Source organism: Pleurodeles waltl, chromosome 2_1 (genome assembly GCF_031143425.1).
Source record: "Pleurodeles waltl isolate 20211129_DDA chromosome 2_1, aPleWal1.hap1.20221129, whole genome shotgun sequence".
Classification (NCBI taxonomy): domain Eukaryota; kingdom Metazoa; phylum Chordata; class Amphibia; order Caudata; family Salamandridae; genus Pleurodeles; species Pleurodeles waltl.
The window spans coordinates 543,481,656-543,502,065 of record NC_090438.1 but is presented as its reverse complement, the minus strand read 5'-3'; the positions used below and the strand labels follow the sequence as shown (position 1 = coordinate 543,502,065).

Sequence of the window (20,410 nt, the reverse complement as noted above, 5' to 3'; positions counted from 1 at the left end):
ATCACGCACACTCCCAGACTCAACATTATCTCCTACACCGACAACACCCAGCTCGTTTTATCCCACGCAGACGCTGCCACCACAAGAACCAGCTTACAAAACACCATGACCAACATCGCCATCTGGATGAGGACCAACTGCCTCAAGCTCAATTGTGACAAAACGGAGATCCTCATCTTCAGGAACAAGCCATCCCCCTAGGATGACACCTGCTTGCCAGCTGCCCTCGGTCCCCCACCCACCAACCACGCATGCAACCTCGGGATCCTCCTGGACACCCAAATAACCATGAAGCAACAGTAAAACACCATCTCATGTGCCTGCTTCCTCATCCTCTGCATGCTTCCCAAGATCTTCTGATCGATCCCCATCTCTACTAGGAAAAGTCACCAAGGCCCTCATCTCCAGCTGACTCAATTACGGTAACGCGATATACGCCGGAATCATGAAACAACTCTTGCACCACCTCCATACCATCTAGAGCACTGCAGCAAGGCTTGTCCTCCCCAGAAACACCTGCCACATTCCCCACCTCCGGGCCCTCCACTGGCTCCCTGTCCAGCAAAGATGCTGCTTCAAGCTCCTCACGCACGCATACAAGGCCCTCCACAACGCAGGACCTGCGTACATCAACAACTGCCTCACTTTCCACTGACTGACCAAAGAACACCGCTCAGCCTCCCTCACCCAGACTCACATTACCCGCATCCACTGCGAATGCTTATTGCCAGATTCTGGAACGACATCCCCTCAAGACTTCTCTTCGACCGACATTGCCAGCCGCACAAGGCCAGCAGCATTCCTCCAGCACCTGGAGACGCCCTGGGGTGACAAGTTCACGCTCTACAAGACCCCTTGGTTGATTGATTGATTACCTCTGCATTGGCACATAGAGTGCTCGTCCTTGAAGCAACAATGGCATCACTGCACATGTTCGTGAAGCACTATTGCCATGACAGGCAGGTCCGATAGGACAGGCAATCTTGCCTGTTCAGTCCTTTTTGGTCTATGCCCCTCCACAGACCTTCCAACTTTGGGACGTACTGCTTTGGCACCTATTCTAAAGGTGAGGACTCTGGTTAGAAGTATCCATCAGAAGAACTAGTTACTTGACTTTGGTAATTCTCATTCTAGTGGATACTCTATTAAACCACATATTCCTTACTGCCCTCCCGCCTCCTGGTTCTGTGGAGTGGTCTCTTATTAACATCTGAAAAGGTCCCAATTTTGAGCTCTGCACACTGGTATCGACAATTGGTAAATGCTCCACATCCGTGGGTGCAGACAGATTCATGCAAGAAACTGAAGTCAGAGCTCAGAGGTGGTTCTTATAAGCAGCTCTGCTCCATTTCCTGGGTGGTGTGGATCTGGCGCAGAGCCGCAGAAAGTGTGTTATGTAACTTTTACTTTACTACACCATTTGTTTGCCAGCCAAGTTCCTCCTGTTTTTACTCAATCAGGCTATCAATTTCCTTAAGGACAACAAAAGCAGAAAACTCAAATGTTGCTTGTTTTTTTGTAAGTTTTTCACCATTGTAATTTAAAAGTACTTTCAACAGTACCTTTGTCCTTCCTAGTAACTACATGCCCCATTGATCTCCGTTGATTACTCTAATACTTCAGTTTACTTTCTGTACTGTTATGTAACATTTCACTTGCAACTTTGAGAGTAGATTCTGTTTTGAATGGAAGTGTTATGAATGTTAGTGGGGATGGTACTTTTGTTTACTCCTTAAGTCTCCTTCCTCTGATCCCTTCCGTGCTAATGGAATCTAATATTGTCAGCTGTAATGAATGTCATTATTCCTGACTAGCCCAAACGTTTAGTGACTTTTTGTCTGAGCAGAGGACCTAATTTCACAACTTCATATGAACTTAAGCTTACTATATGAAGTGGGGATTTATTTAAATTCAGTTAGACCATTCTCCAGCTTCCCACTTGACAGGGATTGGGGTGTGTTCAAGAAAGATCTTAATGAGATTTTAAAGACCATTTAATCTTGCATCTGAGCAGTATATAAAACCTTCAAGTAATGCACATGCAATACACTATGGCCATTTCACTTTGCTTCTTAAGTATTTTCCTTACTTTGGCTGAAGATAGTGTCTTATTTGTCAGTCCTTCTTTATTTAATAGGTAAGCAGGATGGCTCCTGTATTCCTCCCTACATACACCAGCATACACTCACCCATCAGTGCCTAACTGTTTATTTAGCTTTGTAGTGCATGAGAGCCTTGAAGTAATTATTGCCCTTTACTTGGATAACTGCCTTATAAATGCTGCCTTTTAAGGTAAAGTGTTATCGGACATATAGGGGGTTATTCTAACTTTGGAGGAGTGTTAATCCGTCCCAAAAGTGACGGTAAAGTGACGGATATACCACCAGCCGTATTACAAGTTCCATAGGATATAATGGACTCGTAATACGGCTGGTGGTAAATCCGTCACTTTTCCGTCACTTTTGGGACGGATTAACACCTCCTCCAAAGTTAGAATAACCCCCATAGACTCATTTACCAGTAGTTCTTTACCTTGGCCTACTAGTTAACTTTAAAATGGCAGTATGCAGACACAGATGTGCCAGTACTGGACACTTCTCTATCTAGACATTGTCCACTAGAAGCAATATGGTTTCTGCTTATTTGTAATATTTAGTTGATTTTTCTTCACGGCGAGTCTTTCTTTTATAGTACTCTTGACCATGACTTTATAGTTTTGTGTTTGGTTTGGTACAGTTGCAGTACTGAATATCAGACATCTTTGGTAGTTTCTGAGAGGTGTTACTATTCTTTGGGTCTTAGAACAAACTTGTCACAAAATTTGATCCATCTTCTTAATGCAGGTATTGGAGACGACATCTCCAGATCTATCCCACTACCTAGTTAATATTATATTTATTATCAATGGATTGAATAATGCTTACTACAGACTGAATTGTCTCTTGGAACCAATGTTGTTAATGCAAAAAAAACTATTTTATAAACTACTCTTAGGGGGCTTAACTTGGAAGCAATTCAGTCTTTGCCCTGAGGTCAATGTAGAAATATTTTGAATCTCATTTTTCTTTATAGTCATTCCTGCTCCAGGCACTCTGCTCTCTTTAAAACCTGACTTGTTAAACAAATGTCGTTTTTATCATTAGCAACTACTGAGGATTGAGTTCATGGTCTCTCCGCAGGATGAAGCTTTACAATAAAGCATTTATATGTGCTAAAAATGTGGATAGTTGTAGTACAAGTCTTAATCTTGTGTTTAATTGTGGTACCATTATGCTGATTTATTTTCTTCATTTAAAGAGAAAAGATCCCCATCTGATTTTGTAGCCCTGGCAACTGAGTGGAAGTTTTGTCTTGCAGACTGCATTGCAGAGCCGCTGTCAACCAGAAAGTCTTTTACTATCAAACGGAACTACATAGCTACCATAATGGCCACATCATGTATGACATCTTTAGGTGGTCTTAGGTTTTCTTCAAAAAAGTCCTTGCTTGGAGACAGCTAAAACCTCAGGGTGTGCGGAAGGCATTATGCATTACATGGAGTCACATCACATCTGCTGAACTGTATTTCACTTTCACAAGAGTAAAGGTTTATCTCTGAATCAACTAGATAAAAATAATTGGTGAAACAGTTTTTAAGTCTGTAAAAAGTATATGGAAAATCCAAGAGTCTTTGGTCATAATTGACAAATCAGTCCTCATATAGATCTTGAATTTAGTGGTAGATGAGTTAGTGAGATTCATGGTTCTCTCCTGATTCTGTACTTGCCTACGGTAAGATTGTTCCTAATGAAGTCTCTGTTTGTGGAATGTGTCGCTGTAGAAACACATGCTGTGCATACTGCTGCCTTATAGTGTTGGACTTGGACTTGTGAAACTTGTTTTTGTTTGAAGAAGTTTTTTCGAGTCACAAGGTGTGGTGACTCCATCTATTGAAGACTATGAACATGGGAATCGGCTCCATGGTCAGATTGTTTTTCTCCGCCATTGGGTTCAGACTTGTCTATGGGAGCTCCTGTTTGATGCGTCCTGATGTTTCCGCCGGGCCTTCAGCACCGTCCCATATCAGTCCAAACAATCCCACTTTCTTGTCAGTCTACCATCCGGTGTTACTTTGACATTGTTTCCTCATTATCGATGGAAGGTTGAGAATGTCCACCTAATGTAAAAGAACTCCCTTTCGGTTGTGCCTCTTCCCAGGTCATCAAGAGGTATCCAGTGTAGCTAGTTTTGCATTCCGTAATAAGAAGACCCTTTGTAACTGTAGGGAGCACCACATTGCCATGTCTTCCGTGGCCAGCCCCCAAGAGAGGAGGACACTCTGGACATCTTCGGTGAAGGCAGGGAGTAAGTTATGCAGAAAACGGCTGTGCCCGATCAGCCCAATGCCTATTGCTGAGGACCCCGTAGTGAGTACCACTACCACCTGTCCTTCTGCGGAACCAGCACAAAGTTCTCATGCTTCTTTAGATGGCTCCAGGCCACCAATGCCTCATGGCCATGGCCAGCACCAAACTACTGAACGAGACCTGATGCCCTTTCAACCTTCAGCGCCAAACTCCACCTCGAGGCCTTGCCCCTTGACATGGACAACTGCTTCAGCGCTGGATCGGAAGACGCCAGGCTGGCCTGTTTCAGAGTCGAAAGCTTAGAATCTGAAACCTACCTCCAAGTATTCTAGATGCCCATCCTGTTCGGCTCCATCCAGGCCATTTGCAGAGACCCCAGGTACGTTTAGACGCTGGCCAGCAGAGGATCCACATCCAGCCAGAGAAGGGCAGGATAATGGCTAATCCTTATTCACCACCTAAGGAACCCTACAAGAAGAGACTAACTTCTCCACTGCTGCCTGACCCTTCCATGCCTGTTCCTCCTCCTCTACCTGCTTGGCCATCCCCTCCTAGTCCCACCCCCTGACCCTCCCCCCCCCCGCTGCTTTAAGATTCCCATCCACATTCACCTCAGGGATCTCAACATTCAGGTGATGGGGCAATCCATAGTCTCCCTATGACCCCTCTTATGATATCCAGGTTCTTGACCCTTGGAATGATTATCTGGCTTATTCCCCAGCAAACACTGACCCGGATTTATACCCCACCAAACCATGTCTCCCAACGATGCAGCCTCCCATGAGAAGGTTCTTCACCAGGTGGGTGATTTTCATAAGGATGAGCTCTATCTACTGCCTGAGAAGGATGTTTTTCTGCTACAAACCCTCTCTTCCACCCTGAGGTCCCTCCAGTACTTGCTGATGTTGAAAGGCATGCTCAAGCTTGCTGGGGATATCTTCAGAGAGCCTGTAAAAGCTAGAGTCCTCACAATCCCAAGTTGACAAGAGGTTTAAGGCTTCTGTCTCTGAATACCCTACCCCCTCCCCCCTTCCTGGGGCCCGCCATCTGCATGTGGCAGGACTATTCCCATTTAACCCATAGGCCAACTGCATTGCCATATACCTCTAACATTTTAATGAGGCCTGGTAGAGTCACCTGGGGAAATTGCAGATAGAGTAGCATATCTTCCACATAGAGCACTACTTTATCCTCTTGGTGTGAGGGCCAGGAGAAGCCTTGAATCTGGACATCTGTTGTAATCCAATTTTTTAGAGGTTCAATCACCGAAGCAAAAAGCAAGGGGGGCAGGTGGCATTCCAACCTCATGCTGTGTTGAATAGGGAAGGCATGGAAAGCATCCAGTTGACTGACCCACGCTACTGGCGGTTGTATAATTCCTTAGTTAAAGCAAGGAACTCAGGCCCAAGGTTCATGCATCAGAGAAGTTGAAATAGAATGGGCCAGTGGATATTATCAAAGGCTTTTTTACAGTCAACAAGGAGGAGCGCAGCCGGGCCCAATAGGTGGTTAATGTAAGAAAGAGCCATCTGGACTTTACGAAGACAATGGCGCATGCTCCTACCTGGAATAAGGCTATTTTGATCTTAATGGATCCACGTCCGGAGTATAATAGCAAGCTGCGTGGCCATCATCATTGCCAGTATTTTTAATTCTATATTTAGCAAGGAAATGGTTCCGATAGAGGTACACTCTTGTGTGGAGGGTGATAATGGTGGCCCACCAGAGGTCAGGATGCAGAGATTCTATACACCTACCTTCCTCAAAAAGGAGAAGCAGGTGGGGTGCCAGAAGAGAGGAACAAAAATCCACTGGAAAGCCTTTTGGGCCAGGCGTTTTCCTGAACGTAGAGGCTGAGATGGCTATCTGCACCTTCAATAGCGGAAATGGTTCACCTAGGCAGAGCGGTGGGACCATAACAAAGAATGGATTGGGAGGTCAGCTGCTACAGGGTAGGTCTGTTTTAATGATGGAAGGGAATTACGTCTGAGAGTAGGTGGTAATATTTTGCAAATGTGGTGGCGATCTTGGTTGAATCGGATGTGAGAGTTCCCTCCTGGGACTTAATCACCAGGACAGTGCAGTGGCCCTCCCACCCCTGTGACAACCATTAGAGCAACTTGCTAACCTTATTACCATTTTTGTAAAGCCAATAAATTGAAGGAGGCGGCCGTAGGTACTGAATCCAGGAGTGTGTGTCTCAGTACCTCATGTCCTCTAATTGCTATCTATGGGCCACCGATAGTGGCACCCTGCAGAATGTTCTAGTGTGAGTATCTGGGACTCCCAAGAGTGTAAGATCTTGTTCTCTATTACCTTCGCGACCACAGACTGCTGCATACCACGAATCACTATCTTAAATGCCTCCCATAGACACTTTGGGGAGTTCACTGCTTGTTGGTTTAAGTCAAAGTATTCAGCAGTGGCGACTCTGAGGAGATCCACTAAGGCATCCTCCCTAAGCCTCCAAGCATTGAGCCTCCAGACACCCCTCTTCTCCGCCCACCGGCACCCTCACCCTAACTGCAGCTTGACTGGGGCTTGATTTGACAGCCCTCAGTGGAGGTTATGAATATGTTGCACAAGTGATGGTGTAGTGCTTTCCTCTTATTTAGTCTCTAAGCACTAACATAACACAACAGAAATGCACTTCTGAGGTCAAAGAAGACTTTTATTTTTATTTTATTCTTCCCCAACCACAATGTTTATGAATGAATGACGAATTAGTAGCTTTCAAGTCCGCGTTAATCAAACAAAATATATCAGTTTGCAATATACACAGCAGGTTATATTTATAAGATATTGAATGCAAAGCAAAACAAATACTTCACCGTGTAGGAACTATTTACAGCTACATCTTTCTAAGGTCTGCAAGCTGATGACCCCTGTCAGCCGCGAGAAAGAGTGTCATCTACCCACACGGGATGCTGGCAGCTGGCGCCAAGCTCCAGCACGAGGTCCGGCAGATTCGAATCTCACTCTCTGCAGCCTGTTACATTCGTTACAAAGGTGTGCCCCCTCCTCTCAGACCCGGGAAACTGAGCAAGCCTTTTGGAGACTGGCCAGGTCTCCAAGACTACTCCTGTTCCCAAGCTCAAGGGAAGAGAAACGACACCCATGTACTCTCTCTTATCAGGTCTAGTCTACTGTGAGAGCAAAACATCTTGGTTCTCTGGTGCAAAAACACAGCTTGGAAAAATACAGCTTAGATTCTCAACTGCAATGTCTAACTCCACGTTAAAGGCAATGGGCAGCTAACCTAAATATCAAATGCAATGTCATGTTAAAGGCAATAGGCATCTAACCTAAATATCAAATGCAATGTCTAGTGTCATGTCAAAGCCAATAGGCATCTAAGCTGAATACAAAATGCAATGTCTTATATCATGTCAAAGCCCATAGGCAGCTGAGCTGAATATAAAATGCAATGTATAATATCATGTCAAAGCCAATAGGCAGCTGAGCTGAATACAAAATGCAATGTCTAATATCATGTCAAAGCCAATAGGCAGTTAAGCTGAATATCATGTCAAAGCCAATAGGCAGTTAAGCTGAATACAAAATGCAATATATAATATCATGTCAAAGCCAATAGGCAGTTAAGCTGAATATCATGTCAAAGCCAATAGGCAGTTAAGCTGAATACAAAATGCAATATATAATATCATGTCAAAGCCCATAGGCAGAATATCTAATAGCATGTCAAAGTCAATAGGCAGCTAAATTGAATACATCATGTCAAAGTCAATAGGCATGCAATGTCAAAGCCAATAGGCGGCTAGACTGGATACAGCATGTCAAAGCCAATAGGCAGAATACAGAATGTAATGGCTAATGCAATGTCAAAGCCCATAGACGGCTAAACTGAATACAGAAAGTAATGGCTAATGCCATGTCAAAGCCAATAGGCGGCTCAACTGAACAAAACATACCATGTGCTACTGGTGAACATTGAGCAACTAATATGCGCAGTGGTGAAACACAAAGTCATTGGTCAAAACAAACTTTATCAAATGGCAGGACATTCCGCCCTTTGACCAATGAATTTTTGTTTCACATATCTCATATTTCAAACAAACAAAAAAAACAAAAAAAAAAAAAAAAAACATCAGCACAAAAAAAAAACATTATGATCAAAGCAATCCCTGTAAAGCAATAGAAGTGAATTAACACATTGATTTCATAACCTTTCACATCAGATACATCTACATAGAAAAGACTGGGCAATTTTTTTTGTTTTTTTTTTTCTGAATGAGTCTCTAATTCAACAGTGTTAGCAATTTGATGTGGCATGAGTTCTGCTCATGAAAGGTTTTCTGGAAGGTAAGCAAAAGTCAGAGTTCCATACGAGAGGGGAAAAAAAAAAAAAACGCAGCAAACAAGTTGAACTTGAACTGAAGGCGCAGTTTGCGCAAAATGGATCCATGGTGCTGGCACTTTACTCAGCCAGGTTCAGGTTGGGGATTCGGTCCCTTCCCCGACCCCACACGCACACACCGGAAGGGGGACCACACAGCGCACTCAGGGACAGTGGCGAAACGTGGTCGGATCTGCAAAAGAAACAAGTATGACTTTTCTTGCAAATAACATTTTTCATTTAAACTGCACCCTTCCTCTTTCTTTCCCTGTTTTATAATCAGCAGGACGTTTTTGGGGCCCTTTGTTATATTTTCTGCAGGTTCTGGAGGGTCACTTGGGGCTTCAGCCCACACATCAGTACTGAGGTTTTTATCTGCTGCGCCACAGCTTCCTTTTTCTTGCACTGTCAGAAGGGCTGGGGCAGACTCATTCTTTACCAAACCTCCATTCACTGCACTTTTGTCAATTTGGGCCATTCTGTCTCCAATTTGTATGAATGAATCAGATTCTTTTCTAGGTATCAGCATAATTTCGATTTTTCCTTGGTAATTTGCAGCAATCACTCTCCCTAAAACCTGATCAATTTGCCATTTCTGTTCTGGTAACTTTCCTCTCCCCAACTGCTCTGTGACTGCTTGCATGACAGATTGCTTTTGTGCGTGCTGCACAGTTTTTATCAAATCTAGGGGAATGTGCATCTCTCTCATCTCTGCCCACCTGTAAGTGGCCTTTTCACATTTCTGGGGCACCCACATAGCCATCCCCACTAAGGCAGAATTCTGGGTGAACACTTCTCTCTCTGCATTTTTCTCATTAACATCTGCAAGGTAATTGAACCAGTTAGGTGCTAAAACATTATCAAAGAACCAAAAATTAGCATAAAAATGACACATCTCACGTAGCTCTTGCTTTAAAATCTGACACACATTATACAACGCTGTTCCTTCTACGGTGCCAGAAAACAACATTTCAGTCAATGAATCATTAGTAAAACAAACATGCTTTTTATCTTCAGTGGACACGAATTCAAATGGTGCACACAGTTTCATCGGTAATTCTTTTATCTGTGGTACTCTAGCCCTGTCTTGCAAGTACCAGATCCATTGTATGATTCTAGCTAGGGGCACTATTTTCTTTCCTTGTTCTTGATTTACATGTACATCAGTTTTTCCTTCTTGCACTGCGCAGAAACTTAATGTCTGCATTATTTCATTTGCCAAATCACAAGCGCGCAACTGCATATAATTTTTCACAGTGACTATATACAAAAGTGTTAGGATTTCACTCAAATGAGGGCTATTCTTTTTCCAAAAATCAAACAAGCTAATGAAACTCGGGGTGTCTTGCTCTAAAATCCTTCGTTTTACTTGTGCATTTTGCAACGGTAACTCGTAAATCACATTCTGACTCTCGTCCATGTTATCAGTTAAGGAATGCATATTGTCTGCCAAAAACCCTGGCTCACATGGAAACTCAGTGCAGCTCGGAGCTGTCTTAACCCCCTCATTACTGGAATGGGACAAGAAAGATTCTTCAAAAACAGCCCTTTTATAACTTTCAGTCGGGCTAATTTGCTCACGTAAATTCCTATTTTCATGTTCCAACTTCCTACATTTCTCCTGCATTTCTCTGTAAGCAGATAAAGGTATCCAGACCTTTCTGTCATCATTACTTCCAAAAGACACGTTTTCTACATATATACAACGGGAATTATTTCTCAAAGCATTATCAGGCCTTTTAGCTACACATGCATTTTCTTCTGTAATTCCCCAAACAGAAAACAATTCACAGTTTTTCTTAGCACCATCAGGCAGTTCATCAACACATGTATTCTCAGACATGGTCTGCCGTGCTACTGTGATTCCCCAAACAGAAAACAATTTCTGTAATTCTCCAAACAACAAAAAACAATTACACTTTTAAAGTGTGCACTTAGAAATCTACTAACTCGTCAAACCCCTTCTTAATCACCTCTTAATGACCGACACCCCACGACTCCAGGTACCAATTGTAGTGCTTTCCTCTTATTTAGTCTCTAAGCACTAACATAACACAACAGAAATGCACTTCTGAGGTCAAAGAAGACTTTTATTTTTATTTTATTCTTCCCCAACCACAATGTTTATGAATGAATGACGAATTAGTAGCTTTCAAGTCCGCGTTAATCAAACAAAATATATCAGTTTGCAATATACACAGCAGGTTATATTTATAAGATATTGAATGCAAAGCAAAACAAATACTTCACCGTGTAGGAACTATTTACAGCTACATCTTTCTAAGGTCTGCAAGCTGATGACCCCTGTCAGCCGCGAGAAAGAGTGTCATCTACCCACACGGGATGCTGGCAGCTGGCGCCAAGCTCCAGCACGAGGTCCGGCAGATTCGAATCTCACTCTCTGCAGCCTGTTACATTCGTTACAAAGGTGTGCCCCCTCCTCTCAGACCCGGGAAACTGAGCAAGCCTTTTGGAGAATGGCCAGGTCTCCAAGACTACTCCTGTTCCCAAGCTCAAGGGAAGAGAAACGACGCCCATGTACTCTCTCTTATCAGGTCTAGTCTACTGTGAGAGCAAAACATCTTGGTTCTCTGGTGCAAAAACACAGCTTGGAAAAATACAGCTTAGATTCTCAACTGCAATGTCTAACTCCACGTTAAAGGCAATGGGCAGCTAACCTAAATATCAAATGCAATGTCATGTTAAAGGCAATAGGCAGCTAACCTAAATATCAAATGCAATGTCTAGTGTCATGTCAAAGCCAATAGGCATCTAAGCTGAATACAAAATGCAATGTCTTATATCATGTCAAAGCCCATAGGCAGCTGAGCTGAATATAAAATGCAATGTATAATATCATGTCAAAGCCAATAGGCAGCTGAGCTGAATACAAAATGCAATGTCTAATATCATGTCAAAGCCAATAGGCAGTTAAGCTGAATATCAGGTCAAAGCCAATAGGCAGTTAAGCTGAATACAAAATGCAATATATAATATCATGTCAAAGCCAATAGGCAGTTAAGCTGAATATCATGTCAAAGCCAATAGGCAGTTAAGCTGAATACAAAATGCAATATATAATATCATGTCAAAGCCCATAGGCAGAATATCTAATAGCATGTCAAAGTCAATAGGCAGCTAAATTGAATACATCATGTCAAAGTCAATAGGCATGCAATGTCAAAGCCAATAGGCGGCTAGACTGGATACAGCATGTCAAAGCCAATAGGCAGAATACAGAATGTAATGGCTAATGCAATGTCAAAGCCCATAGACGGCTAAACTGAATACAGAAAGTAATGGCTAATGCCATGTCAAAGCCAATAGGCGGCTCAACTGAACAAAACATACCATGTGCTACTGGTGAACATTGAGCAACTAATATGCGCAGTGGTGAAACACAAAGTCATTGGTCAAAACAAACTTTATCAAATGGCAGGACAGATGGGGAGTCTGTGGGCAAAAAGAAATAGTCAAGGTGGAAGTGTCTATGGTAGGCTAAGCAGTGCTTGAACACCTGATCAAGAGGGTGCTATCTACACCAGGCATCTACGAGGTGTAGGGAGTGTGCCCTTAGGTGGAGTGCCAGCATCCTGGACGAGGGGTTTGCTGAGGATTTGTCAAGTGTCCTGACCATAACTGCATTAAAGTCCCCCCCCCAATTGTGTATTCAGCAGCCTACCAGAAAGGTATGCTAGCATGGCAGTCACCAACCCACTGCTGTAGACACATATACACTGCCTATGGTCCATGACCAGCCCTCCAGTGTACCTTCCAGAAGAAAATTACAGCACGTGTCCACTTCCCTGATGAATCCGGTGTGAAACACCCTTGTGGAACCATGGCGAGCAAGGAAGGGACAGTTGGCTCCCAACAGATGGCTTGCGTGGATTAACAGCTCTCCTGAGAGTATTGTTTAACGTAGTGAAGAAATGCACCTCGCTTTACTTTGTCAAAGAGGCCATTATCACTCAGGTTAATACTTTAAGACGGGGGCTCATTGGAAAAGTGAAAAACGACTCATTACAGGTGACAGCTGTGCATGGGGAAGCACCTTCATGTGCCTTGCAAAGAGGGAAAAACAGTAAACAAAGCTGAACAGAACAATACAATATCCTCCTTTTTCCCCCTCAACTACCTACACCAATGAAATCATGGGCTGCACCTCTTCGTCATTCACTATGACCCAGCGTCTGACAAAATTGTTCCGGCCCAGCCTGGGCTGCGACGATCCTCACTAGCGACCAAGGGCGGTGTGTATTGCAGCCTTCGAGTACTGGAATGCCAAGATAGTGCTCAACCATTACCTCCAAGATCCATCTCTACTGTTCCTGTGCCTGCAAGAGCTTCCTCCCACCATTCGCCATTCAATGCCCGGGCCAGCATCACTGCCTGTGAGTGTCACAGTGAGGTCCACACGCAGAGGTCACTCCTCGACCCACACTCTGTCCAGGTGATTAAAGAAAATTGTCTTCCACTGGAAGAGCACCTTCAGTTTGGTCGGGAAGAGGAGCTTGTAGTGGAGGCCCATGTCACAGAGATTTTTCTTAAACATTTCAAAGGATTTCCTTAGAGATTGGACCAACTGTAGTCTGGGGAAATTAGGATTTTGGAAGATTCAAAGGGAGTGTCTCCCTCTTGGCATGCAGAGCGCAGGACCAGTTTCTGTAAGTTTAGAAATTTAGCAATGATAGCCCTCGACTGGGCCCCAAATGGCATGCACAGCAATAGTGCTCTATGTGCACGTTCACCAAGAAAACAGGAGGATACCTAGTCAGCAGGTAGTAAGTTCTGCAGCCAAGTTTAAAGGAATGTCTCTGGGTTAAACCCCTTTGGTCCCTCTGAAAAGCCCACGAAGCAGACATTGTTGCAATAGGCGCAACCCCTTAGCGACTTCAGTACGCAGTGCCATGTCCAATTTTGCGACTTACATAGTATGAATCATCCGCTGCAGCCCATATGCCCCTCTGCCTCAGTGACTGACAATTGTGTTTTGCCAATCCTGACAGAGCACAAGACATCTGCCCCGACTTCTCAATTTTAGTCCCTAGGGCCGACCTGGGTTCCTGGATGGTAGGTAGTAAGGCTGCATTATCTACTGACTGTCCATGCGCCTAGGCCTCCATGGCTGAGGGGTCGAACCCTTTAGAGGGTGCTGAATATGGGGGGGGCAGGGATTTGGTGTAATTATCGCATTTGCTCTGCCTCATAGCTGGTTTATCCTTGGCCATCATGGGAGGGGTAGTGAGGGAGCTGGGCCTGCCATTCCCCCTTCTGTGGCAGTACAAGAAGCAGTCAGCTCTGCCCACTCCACAGGAATTTGCCTTAAGGTCACCAGTGCCATACTTGGCCCACCAGACCCTAGTCGGAGGCAGCATGAGCAGCCCTAGGCATGCAGGGTGCCATGCATTCCGTAAGGAGCACCCTCACATCAGGGGAACAGGGGAGATTTGCCACAGGCCCGATCTCCAGTAGCATCCAAGCAGCTGCCAAGGTGGCCCCGTAGGACCAGGAAAGAAAGGCCCTCCAGCAAACACGCCAGGAAGGCCCAAAGGCTAATTTTCCCAGTAGGCCCACCCAGGCAGGCACCCCCCAGCAAGAGCCATCGATCCGACTCTTCCCCTGGGGACAGCCCACCACCAAAAGGGCTGCTCCTGTTGTCTTCCCTCCATGTGGGGGGGGGAGGCAGGGGCACCCACACTTCACCAGGAAGGTCCAAGCCACTCTCGAAGCAGCCTCCCCTGTGCGCACTTACCACTTGTAGACTGTTGCCTCTCCCTGCAGCCGCATCCGACAGCACTGTAAGGCAAGTAAGTGGGTGCCGTGGGCACGGGCTCCAGCCAAAGAGAACCAACCACCAGTGCTGCAGCCAGGGGCCAGCAGCAAGCAGTACAGCGCACACCACTGCACCTCCTGAACTGTGCAGCATCTGTGGATCGAGCCTCCCTAGGCTCCTCTGCTCAGGACAGGTCCTGGGTCCACTAGATGTAAATGGCCACTAGGACAGGGGCAGAAATGCCCAAACGGGGGCCAGGATGAAGAAGGATCTGAGAGCGCCATCTGGGAGCTTGCTCACGATGTGACCACCATCTTCTGGTGCTTCTGAAGTAATTTTTAAACTCTGAAGTCAATCTTTTTAATGCTAGCTTGCCACTCTTGTGTGGTATGATATTCTCTAATCAGGCCTGAACAGGTCTTCAGTGATAAAGTTATCTTCCTTTATTTGGCATTTCATAATAATTGAGGTAAGCTTTACATTCAACAGCTACCCACCTCATTTCTTCTCTACAACCGTTCTGCCTATCCCATCGATATTTTGGAGAAAAAGTGAAAGCATAAAATCATATGACCTTAAGAATTACTTCAGTTTTCTGTGTTGTGGCCCTTAAAAAACCCTCTTGATATTCTAATGATAGCATTAGCACTACCATAATGGTGTATCCTCCTATGTTTTTTGTAGGGCCCCACGTCAGTAGCCTATTATCCTAACAAATTATGTTCATGGTGTTTCACGCCTCATTTTAAATCAAGCAGCTTCCACCATTCTGACTCAGCCCACTGTATGTTCTGTAGACAAGGCTCCAAAATGTAACAGGTTTGCTTGCCTTTCTGGTTCTATGACCCAAGTTTGTTTTTGTTTGCTTTTAAAGCAAACTCTGAAAATGTTTCTTGTAGGAAAGAGGGCACAGTCTCTTTGTTGACTTTCCCTAAGTCTCCAGGACCTTTTTCTGTTTATCCCAGTTGTTGCTCGGCGCTGTTCAGGGTAACTCATGCTTTATTCCCTGTCTTAACTGCTTTCTCTGTCCCCTACATTCAGGCATTCATATTGAGATGGAGTGCTTTTGACAGGGCTCTTTAAACACCAGCCTCCTCCAGTGATCTCCTGGCCTTCTTGTTTGCATCATCTCTATCTCAGCCTCCTTGGGGTTTGCTTTCCTGCCTTCTCCAGATGTGTTTTGTATCATGTCTCCTTCCTCGGGTGGTTGCAGTAGCTTCAGGATAGTTTACATTGCCTCTGTTCTTCAGACCTTTAAAAAGCCTTCCTACCTATTCCCTGTGAAGTCCCTGTATTTTTCCTTCATCCTTGGTTCTTCCTGGCATGATCCCACCTCTGCCAAGTGATCAACATAAAACCAGTAGCCTGGTTGATCTGTATGTGTTCCTGCTCTGTGACCCTTTTTGCAGGAGTGGTTCAACTCGTGTGACCAGTGTTATACCCACTTCCACAATGGTCTATTTTCATGCAGAGTGAGCTGAGGCTGGGATTCCACCATTTTCCTAATTATTTTGAACCAATTATTTGAAATAATCTATCTGATAGAAACTTGTAGGTGCAGATTCCTTACCTTATGCTTTGTCGGCTTTGGAAGTGGCATCCGCAGCACCTATATATGTGCCACCCAGGTATGCCAACATCAGTTCTTTTCTTTCTGCTCCAACCAGCCCAGATCCAGGAAGAGCTACCCCTTCAGTCTTTTTTTACTGTGCTTTTTTCAGTGTTTTGTCAAGGTTTTCCTCCTGATGTGGCAGGATGTTATCCAAAAAGGCCAGCTTCAAGCCCTGCCACGCCTGTCACCAGCTGATGATGGTGACTAACCTGCACCTTGTTTGCTTGTGCTTCGAGCTCGACCCTAACCCGAAGTCATACTCCGACTGCCACGTGATGAACCTGAAGACCTTGAGTGAGCGATCCCTCAAGCTTATGGAGGCCCGTTTGTTCGACTCCTTGCTGGTCGAGAGGAAGGTACGGGATCAGTCGCAGAGTCCAAGGTCTTCGTCCCACACAAATCTTTGAGACACTCTGGTAAGCATAAGAAGTTGTTGAAGCGTGCTGCAACTTCTTTTCGTCCGTTGAACGGTGATATGGTGATCATCCACATTCTAGGCCTTGCTCTGTGGTTAAGCCTGCGCCTGGCCTGACTGTGTTTCCCCAAATTTTTAGGAGCCAGAGTGATCATTGCCCAACTAAAAGAGCTCTACGGCCCCATGTATTCCATATCTGGGTAGTCCAACTCCTCCGGTGCACCTTCAGGCCTGCAGGGCTGGGAGGGACCCCTACTGGTTCCATGCCAGCAGCTCTGGCCCCAGCACCAGTGGGGCCCCAAAGATCCAAAAGATCCACTTTTGGTTTTGGTCCGACACAGGTCATGCCACCCTAATCTTCCCCGGCACCAGTCCCGGTGCTGGCGCCACCGGCAGCTCCATCCCCACTCCGATACAGACCATCTGGTGACATCCAGCTCCACATCCAGCACCGAAGGGAGGCTTGCCTCCTAAATCGCATCCTCAGCCTTATTTCCTCGGGCCCAGTCTTAGGGAGAAATGGGAGGAGTCACTGGACCCTGAATTCCAGCCATATGAGCAGGACATGGACTGGTGTGAGGAACTGTGTGAAGCCAATGGCCTGGATTCTTCCCTCCCCCAGACGCTGACATGCTTTCTCCCCCCTACCATGGCTACGAGGATTGGTGGTGCGGAGAGCTGATGGGGTCCTGATGAGGTCCTCGGCCTACAGGTACCCTCAGTGATGGTCAAGACTAACGTGTTGACAGAGGTGCTTCAGCCGGGAGTCTTCCTCCATCTGAACCGCGCTATTTAATTAGGCCATCACTGATGTCCTCTTGGTACCTGGTCAAAACCCAACACAGGGGCTTCTGTGAACAGGACAATCGCCTGTCACCACTGCCCTGCCCCAGGTGACCCAAGTTTCCTCACACAACACCCCACCCCTGAGAGTTTGGTGGTCCAGGCTTCCGCCTCTCATGTCAGTCCTATCGTTCCACCGGATACGGAATCCAAGAAGCTGGAGACACTTGGGAAGAAGATGTTTTCTTCTGCTATCTTAGCTTCGTCGTCTGTGCCTTTTGGGACACTATTCCTACACTCTGTGGGTTACAATTGCTCAAGCTCTGCCTTCGGCCCTAGAGGAGGCCCGGCTGAGCTCTCCCAAGTAGTAGCAGACAGGAGAGATGTAGTACAGTTGACAATCTGATGTGGACTTGACACTACCGACTCACTAGAGAGCGGTTTTGTCGACAGTGACCCTTAAGCGCCACATCTGACTATTCACTACTGGCTTTTCAAGGGATGTTACATCTTCTTTGGACCTGCCCTTTGAAGGTTCCCGTCTCTTCTGAGACAAAGTGGACTCTGCGCTTGAGAGACAGTCAGGCTATGGCCCTATCCTTGGAGTTATCTTCTGATCCATTCCTCCCCTAGTCTGCTTTTCATCCCATTCGTGGCTGCGGAAGGGGCTACCAACCGGGCCAGTTCACAACCAGCCACTGTGCTACACATGCTTCCCAGCCTCTGCGTGGCGGATGGTGCGGTATCCACAGATCACAGGGATCAGGCGGCCAGAGGTCAGGTCAGTCCACCACCCCTCCCTCAGCCTCAACCTCCAAAACCTTCTAATCTGCCCTTATACCATCAAGGGTGTAGGAGGCTGGCTCAGTTTATGGTGTACACCTATGGTATGGCACCTTAAAATGAGTCCAGGCAAGCCCTAGTGATAGTGTTTAGGTGTCCAGATAGCAAAAGGGCAGCTGAGGCGAGCAGCTGGTATAGGAAAGCACCCTCTTTCTTGGTATGGTTACCCCTTTTTCTGCCTGATGTCAGTGTGTTTAACTGTGTTCACTGGGATCCTGCTAACCAGGACCCCAGTGATTATGCTCTGTCTCTCAAAACTCTGTATTTCATCCCACAATTGACACACTGGTGCCCCATTATAAGTCCCTAGCATATGGTACGTAGGGCATTGGGCTTCCAAGGGATCCCTATGGGCTGCAGCATATATTTTGCCACCCGTACGGAGCCCAAGCAAAGGGTTCTGCAGGACTGCCATTGCGCCTTTGTGAAAAGGTGCAAGCACCCTTTAACTGCCGCTTTTCACTGCACCAGGCCATTTGTAAGTCACCCCTATGGCAGGCCTTTTAGCCCAGAGGGCAGGGTGCAAAGTACCTGTGTGGGAGGCCACCCCTGCACTAGCAGAGGTGCCCCTACAAACTCCAGGCCCATTTTCCCAGACTTTGTGAGTGCGGGGACACCATTTTACGAGTGTACTGGACATAGGTCAATACCTATGTCCAGCTACATAGTGGTACCTCCGAACATAGGCATGTTTGGTATCAAACATGTTGGAATCATACCCCAATGCTTTTTCAAGCATTGGTTGTATGAACCCATGCACTCTGGGGGCTCCTTAGAGGACCCTCAGTATTGCCATTACAGCCTTCTGTGGGTTTCTGGGCAGCCCAAGCTGCTGCCCCCTCCCAGACAGGTTTCTACCCTCCTGTTGCTTGAGAAGGTCAAGCCCAGGAAGGCAGAACAAAGGATTGCCTTTGGGAGAGAGGTGTGTTATACCCTCTCCCTTTGGAATTAAGTGTTCCGGGCTGGGAGGGCTTGCCTCCCCAAGCCACTGGTAATGCTTTGAAGGGCACATTTGGTGCCCTCCTTGCATAAACCAGTCGACTCCGGTTCAGGGACCCCCAGTCCCTGCTGTGGTGTGAAACTGGACAAAGGAAAAGGGAGTGACCACTCCCCTGTCCATCACCACCCTAGGGGTGGTGCTCAGAGCTCCTCCAGGGGGTTCCTGGGTTTTGCCATCTTGGTTTCGAGGCTGGCAGGGAACTCTGGGATCATCTGAGTGGCCAGTGCCTGCAGGTGACATCAGAGCCCCCTCCTGATATAGTGGTCACCCAGCTAGGTGACCAGTCCCTCTTTCAGAGCTGTTTAGGGTCTCTCTCTTGGCTGGTTCTGCAGATGCGGACTCCAGCAGGATTCAGAAGAAACTGCATCTGGACGCTCCATGACCCGACAAACTGCAACAAAGAAGCAAGACACATCCTGCAACATTGTATCCACGGCTCCATCCAGCAACTGCAACATTTCCCCGGTCGTGCATCCTCTTTGGACAGCCCTTCTTCAGCCTGCATCAGAAAGAAGAAATCTCCCTTGGAGTGAAGGAGTCACTCCCCTGCTTCTGCAGGCACCAACTGCAACGACAACCGGCTTCCTGGATCCCCTCTCCTCCTGAGCTGCCTGGATCCTGCATCATGGGTGGTGGACTGAAGTGGTCCCGACGGTCCTCTCTTCCAGCTGTCCAACTTGGGTGGAGGTAAGCCCTTTCCTGCCCGTGCAGGCCAGTACCCCGTGCACCATGTCCTTTGCAGCTGCCAAGGCTTGTTGGCATCTTTTCAACGAGATCTTCAGGCTTCTTGAAGCTCCAGCACTCCATCCTGTGACGCACAGCTCCCTAAGTGGATGTCTTGTGGCGTGGGAGCCTTTTTCGTAGTGCTGCGTGGGCCTCTTCCCTGACTTTCGAGTCCCCGTCTTGTGGGACTCCTATGGGTGCTGCCTGGGCTTCTGTGGGCTCTCGGTGTTGCTGAGGGCCCCCTCTGACTTCCCCTCCTGGGTAGAGTCCACCTGGTCTTTCCTCCTTCCTGGTCCCCAGCAGCTCCACTTTCCGCTAACCTTGCGTGTGCCAAGGCTTGTTGGTGGAATCTGAAGACACAAACCCGACTGCAATCCTCATTCTGGCATAGGACATCACCTGCATCCTCCGGGAACTCGACTTTGTCTTCTTGGGTGCAGTGCTGAGACTCCTTCTTCACGGTCAACTCACCTCTTGCACCGTCAGTCTGGTGGGTAGGGTCCCCTGCCCTTCCTGGACTCTGCTTTGCTTCTTGGACTTGGTCCCTTTCTTCCA

General features: G+C 46.5%; 2 protein-coding genes across 52 annotated transcripts in view; one reads left to right on the top strand and one right to left on the bottom strand.

Moving 5' to 3' along the window:
* Positions 1–20,410, top strand: part of CLASP2 (cytoplasmic linker associated protein 2) — a 1,425,897-nt gene that overhangs the window by 1,309,771 nt on the left and 95,716 nt on the right. The window lies entirely within an intron of this gene.
* Positions 6,997–11,099, bottom strand: LOC138266059 (uncharacterized). Of its 2 annotated transcripts, none has more exons than XR_011199458.1 (2): positions 10,954–11,099; positions 6,997–8,896 (listed from the first exon to the last, which is right to left on the bottom strand). XR_011199458.1 is itself a non-coding variant. In XM_069214406.1 (2 exons), the coding sequence occupies exons 1-2, from the start codon at positions 10,544–10,546 to the stop codon at positions 8,785–8,787; spliced, it is 1,236 nt and encodes a 411-aa protein (XP_069070507.1). In that variant the 5' UTR covers positions 10,547–10,668; the 3' UTR covers positions 6,997–8,784. The 2 variants fall into 2 exon arrangements, 1 of the variants encoding a protein (XP_069070507.1); XM_069214406.1 differs by lacking the exon at positions 10,954–11,099 and adding an exon at positions 9,423–10,668.

Coding starts and splice junctions, on each gene's coding strand:
- LOC138266059 (XM_069214406.1), bottom strand. CDS start 10,546: ATGTCTGAGAATACATGTGTTGATGAACTGCCTGATGGTGCTAAGAAA. Junction 8,897..9,422: donor TGTGAAAAGGCCACTTACAG/GTGGGCAGAGAT, acceptor TTTCTTTTGCAG/ATCCGACCACGTTTCGCCAC.